Below are 21045 nucleotides of genomic sequence, written 5' to 3' on the forward strand. Positions count from 1 at the left end.
AGGGATTTTTAACAGCTTCATTGTTAGATAGGAGCGACCCAGCTTTATGTAACCATTCTCCTCAATTTCAATGAAATCATTGGTGACGATTAGAGGTTTAGAATGTGAGTCTTAGGAGAAACATCACCAAAGAATTCACTGGCTACAACAGGAAATAAGGACCCATTTCTATCAATAATATTAGTGTGTGTGTGTATGTGTGTGTGTGTGTGTGAACCTTTGACTAAAGGTCAATCTTTGTGTTAAAACAGAAAAACAAAACCCATAATTCAGAGTTTCTGTTGACTCAGCAAATGTTTTAGGAGATGGCTGATAGGTTAAACATAGTAATCTTTTTCAATCACTAATTCGTCCAGGTCTTTTTCAAGATGTCTCCCCTTGACCTCTGGAGACACAATAAATTGAATCTGAATATGGAGAACCCTGAAAGTATAGACCCCAAAGTCTCTCGAAATATTCCCCAAAATAAAATGATAACAGCCTTAGGATTGCGAGAGTAAACATAAGTGCAATTTTTCACCCATCAAATAACCTATCAGTGTGTTAACCACACTGAGGAGACATTGTGGCCATAGATAAAGGATGGATGATTTTAAAATACACATATTAATGAAAGTGTGAATAGCCAATTTGATTGTAGGCAAATACATGTATCTTTTTTTTAATTATAGTTTGTTGGGGTGACAATTGTTAGTCAAGTTACATAGATTTCAGGTGTACAGTTCTGTAATACATCATCTATATGTCATTGTGTGTTCACCACCCAGAGTCAGTTCTCCTTCCATCACCGTATATTGGATCCCCTTTACCCTCATCTCCCACCCTCCCCCTCTTAGCCTCTGGTAACCACTAAACCATTGTCTTAATGCTAACAGTGAGAGATATAATAGTCATTGGAGAAGACTCAGAGGAGAGCATCTAGAAGTAACAGGGTCTTCATTTTATTCACTGCTTCCTAACCCCTACAATCTCTGCCACCTGGTCATTTTCCTCATTTATTCATTGATTCATGACATGTTTACTGAGTGTCTCCAATCGGTCCAGCGCATGTGGGCACTGAGGGCAGGAATAGAAATTCTGTCTCCAAAAACCTCAGAAGTCAAAGACTAGTAGGAAAGTCATCACAAAACAGAGTGATGTTCAACTATACATTCATTCAACTATTCATTCAGCAAGTTTTTCTTGAGCATCTACTATGTGTCAGGCACTTGCTAGGTCCTGGAGATATAACGTCAGATGAAACAAATAAGGCCAGAGTCCTACATTCTAATGCATCAGATTCTCATTAATTAGTCCTGACTGATCATTTAGCTGGAGGATAAAAATAGGATGAATTATGGATTTCCACAGGGATATGGGCCACTGCCAAGCGTCCCTTAGGGTTACACAGTCCATTTCCCATTTGAAAGGAGAAACAGACAGACAGAGTCAAGCTTCTCCCAGTCAGCACTCTACCTTGGAAATTGAGGCCACTTGGGATTTTAGTCCCCTGAGAATCTCACAGCTCCCTGGCCCAGAAGGCAGGGACCGTGCTGCTGGCGTCAAGGGCCTACTTATTAGCTGGAAGAAGAGGTGATTTCAGTTCCATGACAGGGGAAGGAGGAAAAAAAATAGGACATGTAATAAAACTAACAAATTATGGAAGAAAATGAGCCAACTCCTTTCTAAGTCGGGATGAAAGAAGGAATGATGGATTGGATTTCTCCCACCTCACCCCTGCTAAACAGGGCCACATGAGAAACATTTCAAATAAGACACTAGGATATCTGCCAAAAGAAACATTTTCCCAGAGAGGGAGGCTGGGGACGTAGGGTCTTGTTTCACAGATCATGCCAGTTGCCAGGAGAGAGTTACTGTATGACGGAAGGTGTTCACCACAGCCGCCCCCCACCCCCCACCCCCGCCAACTCTGCCACCCCTGGGAGAGAAGTGACACCACCCCTCGTGTTCCTTGTCCAAACCTTTGTGGTCTCATAAATGTCAGTGTCGATTTGTATCACAAAGTGTCACATCACCTGGGATGGAGGGAGAAGCTCCTTTATCTATATCCAGTACCACTTTTAGGCTTCTCTATCAGAAACTGTCTTATCTTTGAAGTACTTAAGAAAAACCTCTATTTTTAAAAACTGACTGAAATCTTGCTCCTTTTGTGTGTAAGTAATCGTCAAAAGGATGGGGTTTTTAATTTTTGTTTTTCCAGCACTCCTCTAGATTTCAGCTTTCATTCTGTTTTGTTTAAAATGTATCGAGTGGTGCCTGGCTAAGATGGAGCCAAGTGACAGCTAAGGTTAGAAGGCTTCCTTTCCTGGTCTCCAAGTGCCTTCTTCTTTTACACACTACTTTATAATTACATTCAGACTTACCCCTCAGAATCTTGGTCACTGGTTCTATTTTTCTTTTTCTGTGCTTCAAATACATATCTCTTTGGGAAATTGTCTTTGTTTAGCTTGTGATTTTTTTTTGATAACATTCATCAAAAGCGGAAAGGATTTGAGTTAATGAGTGTTTGATTTTCATTTGTTTTCTAGGACCTTTGCTTTGCATTTTTTGGTCATATGTTCTCTTCCCTGACTTTCTTCTTCCTTGACAATTGCGAGTGCTACCCTGGAATTCTGTTCCACTCAAATGCTTTCCTTAGTCACAGGCTTTCTGTATTGTAGCTTGTGGGTTTTTAGCTTTCTGCTGAAGACACACATATCACTTTGTGAAAAGTTTGGAAAAGCAGGACAAGATAAAATATAAAGTGGTTAATATTGTGAATGCTACTGTACCTGAGAAAACTTGCCAAGTGCTTATGGGAAACGCTGGAAGGTCGCAAACGATAACAGAGCAATGTGTTTCTCTTCCACTTCTGTTTCTCAGGCTGGGTCCTGTCCTCTCAACTGGCAGGTCTCTCTCCTCCTCCAGGCCCAGCTTTGCTTCCGCCCACTGCCGAACTGTCTTCATGCTCTTCATGGATGCACTCCCTTCACCTTCCATCTGCCCAGCTCAAGTCGCATCCCTTACATTAAGTGGATTCCACTTCTCCCAGCCCACTCATTTTTTTCTTCTCGGAACCCCGGTGTGCACATACTTTGGTCCCTTCTCATTCCTAGCTGAATTTTTATCTCATTCCCAGCACAGATAGTTTGCAATTTTTCTGGATAATCTATAGGATCTATGTTGTTGTTTTTCTAAAAAAAAAAAAATACACCCTCATTTCCCAGGTAACTACCAATTCTTAGGTCGTAGCGGGACCTGGTAAGGAAAATGTTCTAAAAATCCCAATGGGCCTCACTTCTCAAGGGTCTGGCCTTGGATGAGTGTAGGTCTGGCCCATGAGTCCAGAACTTGGAGCAACCGTATCTGGCCTTCTAATAGGGGTGCTCCTATACTCAGACTTTTGAAGGCCTAGTCAGCTTGGTCAGCACCTCCCTTAGGGATCCCCTGTCTTGTGAATTCTGTCTTTATAACCCCAGACTAACATTGGGAATGATTATATTTTGCAGGATCCACCCTTTGTGCTCCCAGCAAGATTAGTCAAAACTGGGATTTGAGCTGGGGAGTGTTAGACTGGGCATAACTCGATCCTTCCCTTTCACTGGTGAGGTCTGCTGAGAGAATGTAGTCCCTTGGGACTTGGATTTTTGAAACCAGAATTTTGGATGACATCTATCCCCTTTCTCCATTAGCAGTGCCTTTGTTTTAGAGGGAGATTAATTTTCTTATTAGGCCAGACAAATAATCTAGTCTATAGGTATTGTGAGATAAATAAAACCCAATCTTTACCACACTCGACTTCCACCGACCAGCCCCTATAAAATACTCCTGGGGACAAAAATACGTATTGTCTACAAGGATGTAGGCAAGTGGGAATTCACTGACTATCTAAGGGGGTGCTTCTGTGATTGTTAGGATATGTTTTTTGGTTATGTAAGCTTGAATGTCACTTATTTTTGTGAGTAGTGTTCACGGTCAAGACCAAAGATGAACAATACGGATGTTTATAACGAACTCCCTGCACTTCTTGAGTTCATGTTCAGTGAGAAATAGTGCTTTCTACACTGCACTGTGCTCTGGAAAGATACATCTTTGTCATGATTCTAAAGGATAATTATCTAATCTTTTAAGCTTATTTTTTAATATGGAAATAAGGGGGGGGTCCCATCTACACTCATACTCATAGATTTTGAATCCTAACTGGAAATATTCACTAGCTTCTCCTATTAAAAGTAGGCTCAACAAGACAATGTGTATACCTTCTATCACCCGGTGCACTTCTTGGCACATAGTAGGTGTGCAAAATAATGTGTTCTACACAAATAAGTAAGAGAGTGCCTACAACGATTCTGTCATGCGTGATTTGATGTGTGCAGAAAGATTGATGACTATTTTGAACTGAGTAACGGGCAGAAGTTGTGTTAGTTTTCCCTTCCCGGCAGCTTATTAAAGAGTAAATAGCAAACGTGCAGGAATAAAATAGGATTGTGTAGCAGGTGGAACGGAACGCTGACCTTCTTCCCCAGCTGTTTGTAAACACAAGCCCTCTGTCTTTTGGTTCCCCTTCTGCTTAGATGCCCAGCCCACAGAAGGAGAGAGGGAAATATGGAACCAGATCAGTGCCGTCCTCCAGGATTCCGAGAGCATCCTCGCAGACCTGCAGGCTTACAAGGGCGCGGGGCCAGAGATCCGAGACGTATGCCAATGACAATACTGAGCTGACAACACCCTTGGAGGAGAAGGGAAACCCACACACGCACACACACAGCAAGATTAAGTAATAGACCTAGTATTTCCTAGCGTAGTAGGAAGAACAAGGAGGGTAATGTGTCTTTAAAAAAAAATGTATGAATGGCCCCTTTTATTCTCGTGCATTAATCTGAGCACACAGTGCTGTAGACCATGTAAAATATTAGCCATTCTCTTCTTAGACATACATGTGATATTGCAGAACTCACATTTAAATAATAATTTGTCAGTCTATTACTTCATTTGAGGGAAACGTATACATAAAGTCTGTGAACAACAGTTGAAATATGAGTCTGGGTTTACATGAACTTTCCAACATTTTGTAATAAGTTTGGCAGGTTCCACCAGCATTGCAAACAACAGCCATAAACTAGCTCACTTTAAGTAGCCTGCAGGTCTGTCATTTTGAACTGACTTGCGAGATTAAAAAAATAAATACATGAAAAACAAAACAACCACCAAAACAAAAAAGGAAAATTTCGATGTGACTTTTGAGACTTCATAATGCCTTAAAGGCAAGAAACTTCACACCCCTATTATTTGAAATAATTAGTTTTGTGGAAGTATCATACACACATGCGTACACACACACACACACACACCTTACTGCCGCTGCCATCATCATTCTGGAAAAAATACCGCTAACATCACAATTCTCAAGCTGCTGACACCCAGGCAAAATAGCATTTCTAAGAAAGTAACAGCCTGTTAAAAGGTTGTTTTTCCTACTTTGGGGGTCACCATTAGTGTAAGTAATTTAGGTAACATCACAGACTGTCAGGAAAGGTAAATATCTACGGAGCCCGCACTTCATAATGAACATCAGCTCTACTTTAAAAGAATAAATGGTGATGGAGGAGGGCTGAATTGCTTCCAATTAGATGTGCATTTTTTTTACATTAAAGATAATGGAAAAAAAGTAAGTTGACACAGGATCTAATTGTAGAGTCATTTGCATTATGTTCAAGTGCTGAAATCGCCATTCTAATGGAGCATCTTGGAGGACAGTCCAATGAACTGCTATCAATTTAAGAAACACACGTTAGCAAAGTACACTAGGAATTGCTTATTTTAGAACCAAAATCCTTTCTCCGTCTTAAGTCGTTTTGATGTGAAGCTTATTGCTTCTTTTTAAACAATTCTATGATTTTTTTTATAGGCAATTCAAAATCCCAATGACATTCAGCTTCAAGAGACAGCTTGGAACGCAGTGTGTCCTCTGGTTGTGAGGCTAAAGAGATTTTATGAGTTTTCCATAAGGCTAGGTGAGTGTGTGTTCATAGTTTTCGTGTCCCACGTGTGAAGTTCTGTTACGATATTTGAGAAAGTAGCACGAAGATCTCAGGGCCTTAGGAAACGTCTCCCATCATTTACTATGTCCCATCAGAAGCCGTAGACACCAACTCCTGTCATTTTCATTTCTTTCAATTCACCTCGACATCACATCTCCTGAAGTCCTTGGTATATTTAGAGTGTCTCTACTGGTGGGTGTCTCTTTGGTCTTGTTCTCAGCGAAATCCAGCTCCAACAGTGTTGTCATACGTTTCTGGATGGTAGAGAAGTTGGAAGATGCAGGTTGTCTGCTAATCTAAGAAGAACTTGGTTAGCTGGAGTCATGTGATGAATTTAATATAGTAAAATACAAGAAAAACAAACATAATGTTCTGCCCTTAAGCTTTAGAACAAAAACAAACAAAACAAAACAAAAAAACTCTGTACACGTACAGGGAGGCTTTAAAGAAGCAAGAGTAAAGTCAAGTCTGCTTGGCAACACACACAGTTTGACCACCGATATGATATAACCACTTTCCCCAACAGTAAAACTATCTGAGGTTTCATTAGTTAATATAATATATCTAGAATGAAGAAGAGGGTAGTCACGTTCTACTCTACTTTTGCCGTAAACAAATTCTACATTTTAGGAGGAAAACAGAGAGATTGAAATGTTTGGGGAGAATAACAGCCATGATGTCGAGAAAACTTGAAGCTGAGACCCAAAGGGAGTAATTGAATGAAACTGAACCAGTTTTTCAGGAAAAGAGAGCTTCTGAAGGCTCTCAGGTTGATGAGGGATTGACTTCTCTGTTTTCTTAAAGTCCATGTCTAGACTCAATGACCTGAAACCTCAAGGAACCATGTTTCAGCTCAACGGGAGGGAAAAGATCCCCCTGTCAGAGCAGGCCAAGTTAGAACTAGCTGCCTCAGAAGACAGTGCATTCCCCTAGATGGGAGAGGCTAGAAATGTCCTTGTAAAGAGACTATGAAAGACATTTAAGGACTATCGAGCAGGTGCTGGCAAACTTTTCTATAAAGAGACAGACAGTAAATATTTTAGGCTCATGGGCCATTCTTTGTTTGTTGGAACTGCCATTGTAGCACACACGTAGCCATAGTCAATGCATAAAGGGGTGAGTGCAGCTATGTTTCAATAAAGCTTTATTTGCAAAAATTGACAGTGGCCTACATTTGGCCTGTGGCCGTATTTTGCCAAACCCTGTGATACAGGATTGGTTAAATGACTTGGTGCTGTTAGAAATACATTGAAGAAAAAACTGCAAAGGAATGTCAAGTAGGAATAATGATACTATTTAAGGACAATAATGGAGGTAGATATGGCAATGGGTTTGTAGGAAAAAGGTTCCTGGGATTAAGCTAGAGTGTCCATGAAGAGAAGAGCTGGAATGAGACCTGATGTTTCTCCCTGCAAAGCAGGTTTCTAACCCCTGTGTTCAGGGCAGCCTCATCTCATCCTGGATCATGAGTGGCTATCGCATGCACATCATTCAAAAACATGTATTTGTGGTTTTCCAACAGTGTTAGGAATTGGGACTACTGAACAGGTGAGGGTCTCCCTGAGCTGTAAGGGACATTTATAAAACTGTGTGGCCATGGGGGACTCCTGCAGTGGGGGCAGTTGCTCATATGTGGGGCTCCTTCTCTTTGTCAGCCACACACATCACATTTCACACAGTTAGGGGGAAAGACCCGTGCAGGTTACCTCTGAGAATATCAACTGGGGCTGCAAAGCTGTGCTTTTTGAAGGATCTCTGTGGGCCTCCTCAAATATCTACTTATCCCTCTGAATTTCAGAAAAAGCTCTTCAGAGTTTATTAGAATCTCTGACCTGTCCACCCTACACGCCAACCCAACACCTGGAGCGGGAGCAGGCCCTGGCAAAGGAGTTCGCGGAAATTCTGCATTTCACTCTTCGATTCGATGAGCTGAAGGTTAGGCCACATATGCTTTGACAATTTAAGAAACTTGTACTGTGTACCCACTCATACTGGTCCTCCCCAGTGCTGTGGGTGGGGCAATAGAGAGATGAGTGAGACATAGCTCACTCCCTAGAGAGACCTATAAGGCGGTGACAGTTGGTACTCATTGTGGTAGAAGTGACTTAAGATGGTAGGTTTTATGTGGAAATTCAAAATCTGCCTAATGCAATAAGAGAAAACCTTTTCGAGTGTCATTCCTCACTGAAAACAAATATACTCTTTCCCGAAGTCAACCCTACAGTAAAAAAACGGCATATTTTTAAATAATGAAGCTCTGAGTGCTCATGTTTAGGCAGGAATTGCTTTGACTCGTGTAACAACGAGAAGTCCTGGTGTTTTTACAAAATCTAGTGTCTGGACTCCTAACGGGTGTTCCCCATCTGATGCTGAGAGCTGGCTTTCTTTCTCCCCTTCTGGATTTCAGATGAGGAACCCGGCTATTCAGAATGATTTCAGCTACTACAGAAGGACAATAAGTCGCAATCGCATCAACAACATGCATGTGAGTCCCTGGGGCTCCTGGGTCTAAGCACCCCATCTTCATGCCTTTGATTTCTGCGTCGGGCAAGGCACAGGGACAAGACCATCCTTGTCTGTAATTCCATTTCCAGAGGACATTGTCTGGGGATTTTGACCATCTCTTGAACAATTGCATCTTCTCTTCTTATTTTCATCAGCTAGACATTGAGAACGAAGTCAACAATGAGATGGCCAACCGTATGTCCCTCTTCTACGCAGAAGCCACGCCCATGCTGAAAACCCTGAGCAATGCCACAATGCACTTTGTCTCCGAAGTAAGTGAGGTTGAACACCGAGGTGCTTTTTCCTTGATTGCACGTAAAAGCTGCTAGCAGGGCTAACATCCATTTCTGTCTGTCATTTAGAACAAAACCCTGCCAATAGAGAACACCACAGACTGCCTCAGTACGATGACAAGTGTTTGTAAAGTCATGCTGGAGACGCCGTAAGTTACATCAGAGATGTATTTGTGGTTGAGAGTTTACCTAGGCAGAGCCTGTCAATATAATGATGATGAAGACATCTAACCATTGGTCAGCACGTTAACATTTGCACATATAGTAACTGAATTCATTTCGTAAAGAACGCTGGGTGATGAGTGTGTAGTTATCCCCATTTTAGAGCTGAAGAAGCTGAGGTCCAAACTGGTGAACTGACTTCCCAAAGATTGAACAGCTTGTTAGATGGCAGGACCAAAACTTGAATCAAAGATGCTATACAAATTTTATAAGAACCAAATGGAGGATTGAGTAAAAGGACTGGGTATTATTATAAATATGTTGGAGAAAGGATTTGAGAGAAGATTTAGAACCAAGAGTACAAGTGGTAAGATTGTTGCAAGAATGATGATGAATTTCTCTCTCTCTCTCTCTCTCTCTCTCTCTCTCTCTCTCTCTCTCTCACACACACACACACACACACACACACACAGTTTCTTTGTATTTAAACTAGTTGCTAGATTTTAAAAATGGTTGAGGTGGTTGAGGGTGAGGCACCATGGTCCACATTCAAAAGTCGGGGTTCTGCTTAAGTCTGTAGCCCCTTCTGGGCCCATAGACAAGTCCGAACAGCCCGGACCTTGCTTTCCTTATATGATGATGTTCCCATAATGCCATCCAAGTTGTAGTGTTGGGAGGCCCAAAGGCAGCAAGAATGCCTTGTAAAATTTGATGTCCCGTTCAAGTGTAAGATGGCATTAATTTCAAACATTTCACTTATACCAAAGTTAAGATTTATTCCATGACAAAAACAGTAATCATCTTCATTGTGGGGCCAATTCATGATGAAATAAAGATTAAGAAAGCCTCTAGTACTGGCCTGAGTTATCTGAATCATCAGAGACCCTGTCAAGGTACGTGAACAAAATTCAGACTTCACAAATACTCTCAGCCCAATAAATGGTACATCATTTCTTTTAGGTATCTTTGCCAGTTTAATTCAATCTGCAGCCTGTATCTTAACAAAGGAAGTTACCCTGACTGGAGACACGATAGCTGCTCTGTGGAAATGAGCTTGATTCTTTTTCTCCATAATGAAGCCATTATTCTCGATAATCTTGGACAGCCAGAGGGACCTGCTATAAAATATTCAAGATTGATGGGTGGGGGTGTGATGTCCTTGATGAGCTGGCTCACTGAAGGGCAGAAGAGAAGAGAATTTACTGCCCTCTAATTTACCTTATTTTCGCACTGAATTGCTAGTTGGATAGATTCAAGGAGAATTATCATCATGGGTTTCTATAAGAGCATATTAACCCAGTGGTTGCAGGTCTGGGATTGTTCTCAGGAGAGGATTGGAGGAGTCTACAGTAGCCAGTTGTGGAGCCAGAAACGAACGTGCTCGGGCCAGGAAGTAACAGCGCTGCCGTTTCGTCTCTCTTCCAGGGAGTACAGGAGCAGGTTCACGAGTGAAGAAACACTGATGTTTTGCATGAGGGTGATGGTTGGGGTCATCATCCTCTACGACCACGTCCACCCCGTGGGAGCTTTCTGCAAGACGTCCAAAATCGATGTAAGAATAATCGTAAAATGTGCTTTCCAAGTAAGAGTTCACCAACGTTGCCAAGCAGACCTTGCTTTTTCTTCCCTCTCCTCCATCTCCCACTTTCATGCACTGAGAGATCTCCCCAAGATGCAAGCCCCACATGGCAGCTCGCCTTATAGCAAGAAGTCGCCTGTTTTTCATGCACTTATAACAAAACGTCCAACCCCAGAAGCTTAGCAGGAACATGGAGGTGCTGATCCCCTCAGCCTCTAGAGGAGCTGAACACATGAACGGTCTACCCCTTCAGTTTACTTAGTGCCATATAAATATATTTTAATGTTGTGTGATTCTTAACGTGAAAAGCATTGGGAAACACTGGATTACAAGGCACCATGGTCAAATCCCAAACAACGTTCCAACTTCCTCTGCTACCACCCTTACCAGTTGCTTCACCTGATTCCCATGCTTTCTCTTGAGCCCTTTTTCCCTGCCCAGAGATCCCTTGCTCTTCTCTGATAGGTGGATTCCTTTAAGACACTCCTCAAGTGTCCCTTCATCCTGTTCCCTGCACGGATCAGGGTCTTCCTTCTCCTCTGGCCCTCAGAGCACCTACCATATTGGATGTTCCAGCTCTCTCACAGACTTAGTGTGGCGGCAAGAGCAGAGACCATCATCTATATACCTAATATCTGATTTAGTGCCTAGCAATGTCCTTGGGACATAAAGCATGGGTACTATTGTAAATAAATAAATGTTCCACAGAGTATTTGCTGAATGAGTGAATGAATATGATTGGCAAACAAATGATTCTGGTGTGCCAGTGATTCCCGATTGATCCTGGGATGCCTCCTCTCAGCCCAGCACTTGTCTGTAGCATTCCCCAGTGGCGTATCCCATGTAGTAATTGAAAGCCTCTTAAGTACAGAATAGGACCTCTTGGTACTAACTTATCTGAGATGAATAAGTTTGTGCTGCCCTCTATGCTCATTTGTCTGTACAGAACAGCATCTTTGATGCTTTAGTCCTGTGTAGACAGAAAGCCTACATGCCCAGAGGGGCCACGAGTCTGCAGAATGTAAGAAAATTTATCAATTAAAAACGCAACCTGGATCACTCATTTAGAGGTTCTGGCTTCCTAGCACAACTAGCCATGGTTCTTCACAGGCTCTTTATTATTTTTAATATAATTATTTCTGTTTACCAAGAAAATAAATATTAATATGAAAAATTTTACAAAATATAGGAAATAAAAATACAGAAAATTAAATTTATCTGTAGTCACCTCACCATAGACAGATGACTACTGTCAATATGTTAGCATATATATGTCCTTTCTATTTATATTCATGTTAGTGTCTATATGTGTATATGTTTAACAAATTAACACCCTGCTCTAAATTTTATTTTTAAAAGATATTTAAGTTTTATAGCAGTGTATTATGGAAATTTTGCATACCAATAAATATTTTTACTGTGTTCTTTGTGAGGCTTTAACTGTAGTATTTAACTTTAATATTATAGACTGAGTATAAATAACTCTATTAACAACTCCATGAATATCATTTGAATATGGGTTGAGTTTATTACCTGGTACTTATAGGGCATTCTCATTTACCATAGGCATTTGTTAACTTGTCACAGAGTCAATACTTAAAAATGCACTAGGTACCATTATTTGTTATAGCTGTTACCTTTAAAAAGTTTGTCCTTGCTTATCATTTACTGAGTCTGTTGAGGTCGTAAACATTACATAATGTTAAATCTAATGATACATCGTCTTGATGAAGTTTCTTTGTTCATGCAGGCCTCTAAGGAAGCCTTATTCATATTGAAGTTTGCACGTATCTTTAAGAAAGTTTGGGGTTTACCAAACACAACATGCATTTGATGGGCCATCTTCTTTGATGACATAAAGTGTCTCCTTCCAGTCTGCTTCTAAGCCAGCAGTGACATACACTGGGTTTATAAATCTTTAGGGTATCGGCATCCACTGTGAAAAGACAAATATTTATCTGTAAGGCCCTGAAATAGGTACTGTTACATGCACTTAGGAAGAGCATACACTGGAGTATAAAACGGATGTGCAGTGAGCTCTAGAAACTCAGGTGAGGGAGACGCTCACTCTGCTTAGAGGCAGAGACAGACAGGGATGGTGGACTTTGAAGAAGGGATAGGATTTTACCAAATGGACAGAAAGAAGAAAAATACTCAGGCGGAAGGAATAAGCAGAGCAACATCACCGAAGCCCAGGCTGGATATGTGCCAAGAATAGATTCTATTCTTGGGTGCCAGGAAAAACAGGCTGGAGTTAGATGGCACTTTCATCTAATTTCCTGAGAATCATATGGAATGATCCAATAAGGAGTCACTCCATAACCCCGGTCTCTAGCCCCAACTATACCCAGAATTCCAGACCTCACCTCCTCTGGCCACCTGAAACATGGCCATCCTCAAATCAAAGGTAATCTTTTGCCCACAAAGCTGTTCCTCGTCCTGGGTTCTTGTCTTCTTCCAACCCAGTCTCAAAGGCAGACACCTGGAATTGTCTCTGAGAACTGAGAAATTATCTCTTTCTCTCCTTTTCACCCCCATGTCTTATCACGTCACCAAGTCTTAGGGATGGGGCCTCAGATCAATCCTCCCACATCTCCCTGATTCTCCACGCTCACTGCTGCTCTCACACTCCACAGCCTCAAGGGCCCGCACTGGTCCTCCTAGCTCCAGTCTTGCTTCCTCTGATCCATTTCCATACAGTAACGTTGCTAGGTGTTTAACACCTATCAAGTGTGTTATCTGTAGCTAAAGGCCCCTAACTCCCTAACACGCTGTTAAACTGACGTTAAATATACATCCCTGACTACATCCCTGACCACATTTTATTATTCACACCCAAGAATTAATCAACCTGAAATAGAACTAAAAATTCCCAAAGGGTACCCCTTTTCTAATCCACGTTCCCATTGCTCCTTTGACATGTTTTTTTTACAAGAACAGATACCAAACTATAATAATGAGCTATTTGCCTCTCTTCTCCCACTAGACTATGAGCTCCATTGGGAGAGGGTCCCAATCTCTGCATCCCTGAGCTTCATCCCATCCTGTACTCATGATAGACATCTGTTTGACCATGACATTCTTTCATGATGAGCCTAAACATGACCCCCAAATGGTTCTCAACTCTGTGCTTTGGCTGCCTCCATCAGCCAGAGTTTATCAGGTCTTTAAGAAAAACTTTTTATATACCAGAAGTATACCCACGGAAAATCTTTATAAGTGACCACTATAAAAGAGGCCCTTAGTGTTCCCAAATCTAATATAGTGCATGGACATCTGAGTTTAAAATGAGTGATTTTATTCTTTACAGAAAGGTTCTTCCTTTACACACACACACACACACACACACACACACACACACACATGTCTAAATGTGCATATTATTAATATATTGTGATCTATATAAATTTAGCTTTCATGATGTTCCCAAATTATGGATAAATTATATAGTCCAAGGGCACTAAAAGCTAAGAAACTTGCCTAAGGTCATGAGGACACTAAACAAACAAGCATGGATGAAACCCTGTCCTCCTGCCTCCACATGTTTCACATTCCTCACCACTGTTCTTTACCAATCCTCTCCTGGTCTAGTGAGAAAGACAAATTATCTGGGTACGACAATCTCCAAGGTTCTCTGATAAATGCCAGTGTACTATTAGGAATACAGAGAAGTTTTTTTTTTTTTTTACTTTGTGAAGGTAATGCAGTCAGAAGAGGCTTTTTGGTACTGGCGATTTTCAGCTAAGCCTGAAAAAACTTGTTTAGAGTTTGCCAATCAAACAGCTAAATGAGGAAAAACATTCTGGGCAGTGGGATGGCAGAAAATGATCAGGTTTGTAATTCATTCAGTCAGTTTCCACTGAGCACAACCAACAACCTAGAAACTATACTCACCATATCACTACTCTTAATTTCTCTACTAGCCATTAGCCTGGTCTATGAGGGGTCTCAAAAAGGGTTAGAATGACCTGAATAATGATAATTGGTTTAAATAAAACTGGAGGGAAAGCCCTGCACCTGGCTCTAGAGTATAAAACAAGAAGATCAAAGGCTCAAGTCTTTGTCCCCAAATGCCAGATATGGAACATATTCAATTGCAGTATACTATAAAAACTGACATAGAAGCTTCTAGAAGCCCAGAGGAGCAACTCACTGGCCCGATGGGGTAGGAAGGTCTATTGGTCATTTCTACATTTGATTTCTGCGGGCAAAAATAATGTGATATTATTATGGACAGATGTTACAATGGACAGATGTCATCGGACAGAATTACTAGGATATTAACAAAATGTTGTGCTTTCTCCTCCTAGATGAAAGGCTGCATAAAGGTTTTGAAGGAACAGGCCCCGGACAGTGTGGAGGGGCTGCTGAATGCCCTCAGGTGAGCCCCACCCTATGGTAGACCTGCCAGGGGAGTCAACCCTTCAGATCCATTGCAAATGCTGTCCTGACAGGGATTGAGGGCTGGACCCCCAGGCTTAACTCCTTGTGTGTTTTAACACATTTAATCTTCCCAACAACCTGTTGAGGTCAGCACCACTTTTATCATCACCATTTTACAGATGGGAGACTGAGATTTAGAGATTTTAAATAACTTGCCAAAAGTCACACAGCAGATGGCCAAACTCAGACCTAAACCTGGGCCTGGGTGAGCCCTCAGGTCATGGGCCTAAGTCCCGGCCACACTGCTTTGTGGTTAGTAGGGAGTCATCGGATGCAGCAGCTTCCCGGGTCTCACTTACCTGCTTCACCAGAGGTTTCCAAACCTGGCTGCACTTGAGAATTATGTGGGTAGTTTATGAAAACACTGCTGCTCAGGCTCCAACCCAGACCAAGTGAATTAGAATCTCTGGGTTGGGGGTCCAGGCACCCATTATGTGTGTGTGTGTTGGTTCAGAAGCTCCCTGGCCACTCACCTATGCAGCTGCCAGCACTGAGAAGCCTGTTCCACATCGTGTAAATCCCCAGGTGTGCCTCTCTTCCCAAGAATACATGTGCGTCCTCCACTTCAGGCAAGGGATCCTCAGTTTTTAGCTGTGATGCATTGTCAGGAATTTGTCAAATCACACCAATGCACAAGCCATTCCAGCACGGGATTGCAGTTTGAAAGCTTTATCGTCCCTGCTGTCTCATTCATCTTTGATTCCCCTCAGTGTAGTGCATGCAGTAAGCGTTCAATGAAAATAAGTGGAGTGGATCAATAATCTTCTACCGACGTGCAACACTTGTGTTTTACACTCTACTCCCAGTCACATTGTCTCATTTCATTATCACAACTCAAAGAAGGAAGGCTGATCTATTATCCCCGTTTAATCAGTGAAGACACTGAGCTGCGCATGAGATAAATAAACTAGACACTGCGATTGATCCTGTTTTGTGGTGCTTCTAAGTCATCCTTCTTCAGAACAGATGTAGCATTAGTGTTAGAGCCTTCCAGAATCTGTGGGTCAACCAAGGTTTTCTCCAACGGTGCCATTTCTCAGAAAGCTGGCTTTCCATACTCAGTAAGAAGACTTTAGCGACTGAAGCTTTTGAACTCTCCGGCTTTCTTTAGTGAAGCAAGACTTTGAGAGTAGAGCACTGTGGTAGGCTGTGGGTCCCCTGTGAGTGCTGGCATGTGTGTCCCTGTAGGCTCTGTGATAAAGTGAGAGAGCACAGGCTTTGGGGAGGCCAGACCTGGGCCCACGTCAGAAACCACAAGTTGTTCACAAGTCATGCATTGCCATCTTTGTGATCTGGAAGGGGTCGCTTACCCTCTCTGTGAAATGGAGGCGAATAACCTCTCCTGCAAAGAAGTAGTGTGAGCGAAATGAAAGAGAGCCTAGGACACGGTCAAGATTGTATTACATGTTGATTCTCCCTTCCTTCCTTTTCATAAACTATTTCTACACTAGGTTAATAAGAGGATGCAGAGTGCATCACTTCTTTTCGGTTTGTTCACCTGCATTTGTGCCCCCTTGTGGTGGCAAGAAGGATAAGCGCTTCCAGGAAAACGGAAGACCATAAATATTTAAATGTTGGGTAACGTTGCTATGCAAACCCATATTTTTAAAGTCATGACTGAGCAGGGGTAGCTTAAATGGCGAAGATTCTGCGCTCAAGCGTGTGAAGTCTACCTCCCTGGAAAATGAGATGGCTTGTATTTCCTCTGTGTAATTCTTTGATTATTTGATCTACTTGTTTAATAACCGTAATACAAAATTCCTTTGGAAGGAAGAATCAAATATTCAATCTGTCTGAGAATACTCCAGGCATTGAAATGTGGTTCTCTGTCTAAAAAAACCAAGACTAAGTTTGATTTATAAATATTAACTGTGTCTCCCAAGATGGGCTGGTACATCATTATTGAAGCTTTCACAGAGCACTATTTACACACCGAACTCCATAATTTTCTCTCCATCCAGGTTCACTACAAAGCACTTGAATGATGAATCGACTTCCAAACAGATTCGAGCAATGCTTCAGTAAAGCTCTGCTCAAAGAAGAGGATCTATGTACTGACCTCAGAAGATGTATATGTTTACATAATTTAATACAGATTGATGTTAATACTTGTGTATTTACATAACCGTTTCCTTCTTGTCACTGAAATATATGGACCTTAATTTGTATCTTGACTGACTCAACCCAGCAGTGCATAAATTGACTTGAGAGCCTTACCTTTGATGTCTAAAACAAAACTGCCTTCTCCAAAGGCAAAATTTGGAGACTTTGAAATTCGCTACTGGAGTCCTTTAACTACACCTGTAACAATCAGAAATTGCTAATAGTTTGTGGTATTGTTTTACTTCTAGATGTGTAATCTCTCTGGGAAGTATAGTTATAGAAACACAAAGTATTTGACTTCCTGTGTCGGCTCAGCTACTAGAAACACAACTGTTATCCTGACAGAGGGAGAGAGAGGAATCTAAGAAAAGACAAATGCATGTGGAGACTCCGACCCAAGTGTTTTGAATTCAGCACACCCCCTCTCTTTCCTCAGATTGCAAGCCACACGTGCAGCCTTTCTGTTGGCACGTATTTTATTCATCAGCATATTCCCTTTCTGTCTAGATTTATATTCCTCTTAAGTTCGCTTTCAGTTTTGCAAGAGGAACATCACCTGTGTTTGAGTTAGTTAGTGGGAGAGAAGCAAAAATAGGTGTGCTGGCATAGGTGGGCTGATGAAGGTGGTTGTGTTGGAAGTGGGGGACAAGTTGTGGGGGACAGGCAACAGGGCAGTCATCTTTCTGCTTCATTCTCTGTCCACAGGGGCAAGGAATGGAGCTCTGGCTTTGAAATGGTGGGTAAGTTTGCTGAGAGTGCTGGGCACACAGCCCCTCCCAATAGGAGCCTTGTTTTCAGTGGACCATTCATGTGACCACAGAGGTCTAGGGCACTTCATTGATGACCAGAAAAGTGGGGGCAGGGGACAGGTTTGGAGGGAGAAAAACATCTGTGTTTTCTGGTTATCTGGTATTTAAAAGGCAGCTCCTCTCTGACCCCATTGCTAGCTTGTTGCAATGTATAAAGCCTAGTCCAAGTTCCCGGATTTAGTCCTAGCTCTACTGACTCACAGTGTGAGCTTGGGACGTTCACCTAAGCTCTCTGTGTCTCACCTTTCTCATCCATAAACTGGACAGTGAAAACAGGTAATCTCCAAGAGCCCTATAAGACTATGAGTCATTAAAATAAGTGACTCCTACATTCTTCCTTAGTGAGTCCAGTAAGCATCACCCCCACTTTATCACCATGAATAACGATATGACAAAGCCTGGAGTCATTCTGTCTGCAGATCAGAGCTCAAAATGGAATCTTGCAAATCTAATCTCCAATGGAAAAATGAGACAGAGGATGAAGTCAAACACGACCCCCCCACACTTCATCCACCCCAATATAGGACTAGAACCCAGGGTACCTCACGCCTGACTCCATGCTCTTTCTTTTTCACCATGTGGCCTATGCATACATATTATGGGATGTGACTGGATACTTTAAATTCTCAGTCTGGCCTGTATAATTTTTACCTATTTCTGATAGACGGAAAGAGTTAACCAGTGAATGATAATTCCAGAAATTGGGTCTGGGTACATCAGAGTTTGGCATCATTCACAGTGTCCCAAGAAATGAGCTATCACACCATTGCTTTCTAGACTTTAGTGGCCAGCTGGCATTCCCTTGAGTCCTGCAAGAAAAGGGGAGATATACATTTGTTTTGTTTTGTTTTTAACAAAGAAATCCAGTCAAATGGCAGAACAGATTCCATGGTCTCTATCTAAATGTCAGTCAATGGAGAAAGGAAAGACCCTTTTCCGTAAAGCGTTTCAAGCTGAACCAGTATAGCTGCTTGGATGGGGTTTCTCTCATCAGAACAGAAATGCACTAGATGGCCTTCAAGACCTTTTCAAACCTAGGGATTCTAAAATCCCAGAGGAATTCAGAAAACAGGATTAACACTGGGTGAACACATTCATTAAATATTCATCGTAAGAAACATTCTTCTATTCGGCATCCACTTGTTATTCTTGGGCAACAACTGTCAAGACTAGAAATACAAAGGCACTGAGTGGTTCTCCTCATTGGGTCCATTCTCCTCCTTTATCAGGTGAGGAGATTAAGTCTTGCATAGAGGAATGGACTTACAGAGTAAATAGTTGAGCACATCTATAACTTTTAATTACACTTTCTATCAAATGGGACCAAACATAACGTAGGGGCTGCTGGCCTGCCCCATTTTAGCCAGGTCACCTTGTCTCAAAGCCGCCTCACCAGGACAGGGATTCTCAAAAGCCCAGGGTCTGAACTGTTGCCTCTGATTATCAGCAGGACAGGTTAACTGAATGTCTGTGATCAAGAACAGATGAGGGACCTTGGGTCCACTCCAAAGCTGTTGTGGGAGACACATTCTTTCAACAGACTGTCCTCTAGGCACCTGGAGTCGTGAGCGGTCATGTTCCTTTGTGCTGCATGTACCTGTATCCAAGACCCATGCGTGGCTCAGAAGGAAAAGTGCTAGCAGCAGCAGCCATGTCAATGTTAATTATATTTCATATTTGATGTCTCATAGTTTTCAAATAAACAGTGTTTTCCATTACTCGGATACTTATTGTTGGGCAAGCAACAAGCTGGACATTACATTTCTCTGATGCACTGCTGTTTTGGCATTATAACTTTGTTCTTAGAAACGTTTCATGTGCCACCAGGAATGAGATGTGAAAAAACAAATAGCCATGAAGGTTTGAATTGGGGTGACTCATTCTGGCTGGGGTATTCATTAACAACCAAAAAGATTCCTGGATACTGGATTTTAACTTTAGTTCCTATCACGCTTCATCAACATTTGCCACATTTGCCCCTAGTCATCACCGTTACATCAAGATATTAATGGGGAACTGAAATTTTTGAGACATCGTCACATTTAAGTAAAAATAATTTCATGCTTCCTCAAAAGAAAGATGAAGCCTACTCAATTTTTGGATCCTTGTCCAATAGAATTCAGAGACTTCTCATTCAATCTTGCATCCTAGACAGCTGTGAGTTTTTCTACATGTTAATAATAAATATTGGAATTTTATCTTAAAGAAACAAACATTTTGGATCTCAATTGCCCCACTACCTTTATAAAGGCTGTTGCATACACAACACTGTTTTCAAGTTGTCATACGTTTTTTGCTAAAGTCATTGTAATTTTTTCTTTTGCCTGCTTTGCCTCTTTTTGTACAGAAGTTTTGGGTGTGAAATGAAAATTAAAGTTTGGTACATATATTTAAAAATACACGTCTGTTTTATGTGACGTTCAAGGTCGAGTGGGTGATCAGCACATGATCGTGATACATGCCAAATATAGATATTTGCTAAACAACTGTTGTGGGGACCAGGAAATCATACCGTCTCTCCTGGACTTTTCTATGCCTCAGTTTCTTTATATACAACATGAAATACCCAGAAATGTACTGCTCTTTGTATCAGCTATATCTTATTTACTTCAGCAAAGACTCTTCATTAGGAAAAAAAAAGCATAAAATAAACAGACATGACTGATATCTAGAAATACATGAGGCTTACTTGTCCAAGGAGGCTAAGAAACCCTAATAAATGTTCTTTCAACCGTTCGTTTGAGTACAGTAGTACTTTACGGATTTGACAAAATCAGCAAATAACCTATTTGATATAAGTACGTTTTCCAGGGAACTTTAGTTCTAAAACAAATCTCTTAACTATTGGACATTGAAACTAACTGTTCTAGAGCATGACTTTTAATGCCTACACCTTTTAAGCTGATCATCTGAGGCCTAATTGTGTATATTCTCAATGGATCCAAGTCCCCAAGAGTCCTTCCGTGATGCCCTAGACAAAAGATAAAGAGAAATGAATAGGAATAGAAAAGTTTCTATAAATTGACATATGGGCAAATTATAAGTGGACAAGAGCTGGAAGGAGAGGGGAAGAAAAGGGAGAGAGAGAGACAGACAGAGAGAGAGAGAGAGAGAGAGAGAGAGAGAGAGAG

At 41.5% G+C, this 21045-nt stretch overlaps 1 protein-coding gene across 4 annotated transcripts in view; it reads left to right on the top strand.

The window, feature by feature from the left end:
- Positions 1-20542, top strand: part of CYRIA (CYFIP related Rac1 interactor A) — a 98910-nt gene extending 78368 nt beyond the window's left edge. For 2 of the 4 annotated variants that reach the window (XM_033125027.1, XM_033125026.1), the window contains exons 5-13: positions 4554-4675; positions 5888-5993; positions 7819-7955; positions 8428-8505; positions 8681-8797; positions 8888-8967; positions 10406-10532; positions 14870-14940; positions 16964-17331. In XM_033125027.1, the coding sequence (XP_032980918.1) occupies positions 4554-4675; positions 5888-5993; positions 7819-7955; positions 8428-8505; positions 8681-8797; positions 8888-8967; positions 10406-10532; positions 14870-14940; positions 16964-17027 (902 nt within the window). In that variant the 3' untranslated portion in view covers positions 17028-17331. Of the gene's footprint in view, positions 1-4553; positions 4676-5887; positions 5994-7818; positions 7956-8427; positions 8506-8680; positions 8798-8887; positions 8968-10405; positions 10533-14869; positions 14941-16963 lie in introns of all 4 variants that reach the window. The other 2 variants (XM_033125028.1, XM_033125029.1) reach the window with 1 other exon arrangement.
- Positions 20543-21045: the final 503 nt, after the last annotated feature.

The sequence above is a fragment of the Rhinolophus ferrumequinum genome, chromosome 13 (assembly GCF_004115265.2).
Source record: "Rhinolophus ferrumequinum isolate MPI-CBG mRhiFer1 chromosome 13, mRhiFer1_v1.p, whole genome shotgun sequence".
Lineage (NCBI taxonomy): Eukaryota > Metazoa > Chordata > Mammalia > Chiroptera > Rhinolophidae > Rhinolophus > Rhinolophus ferrumequinum.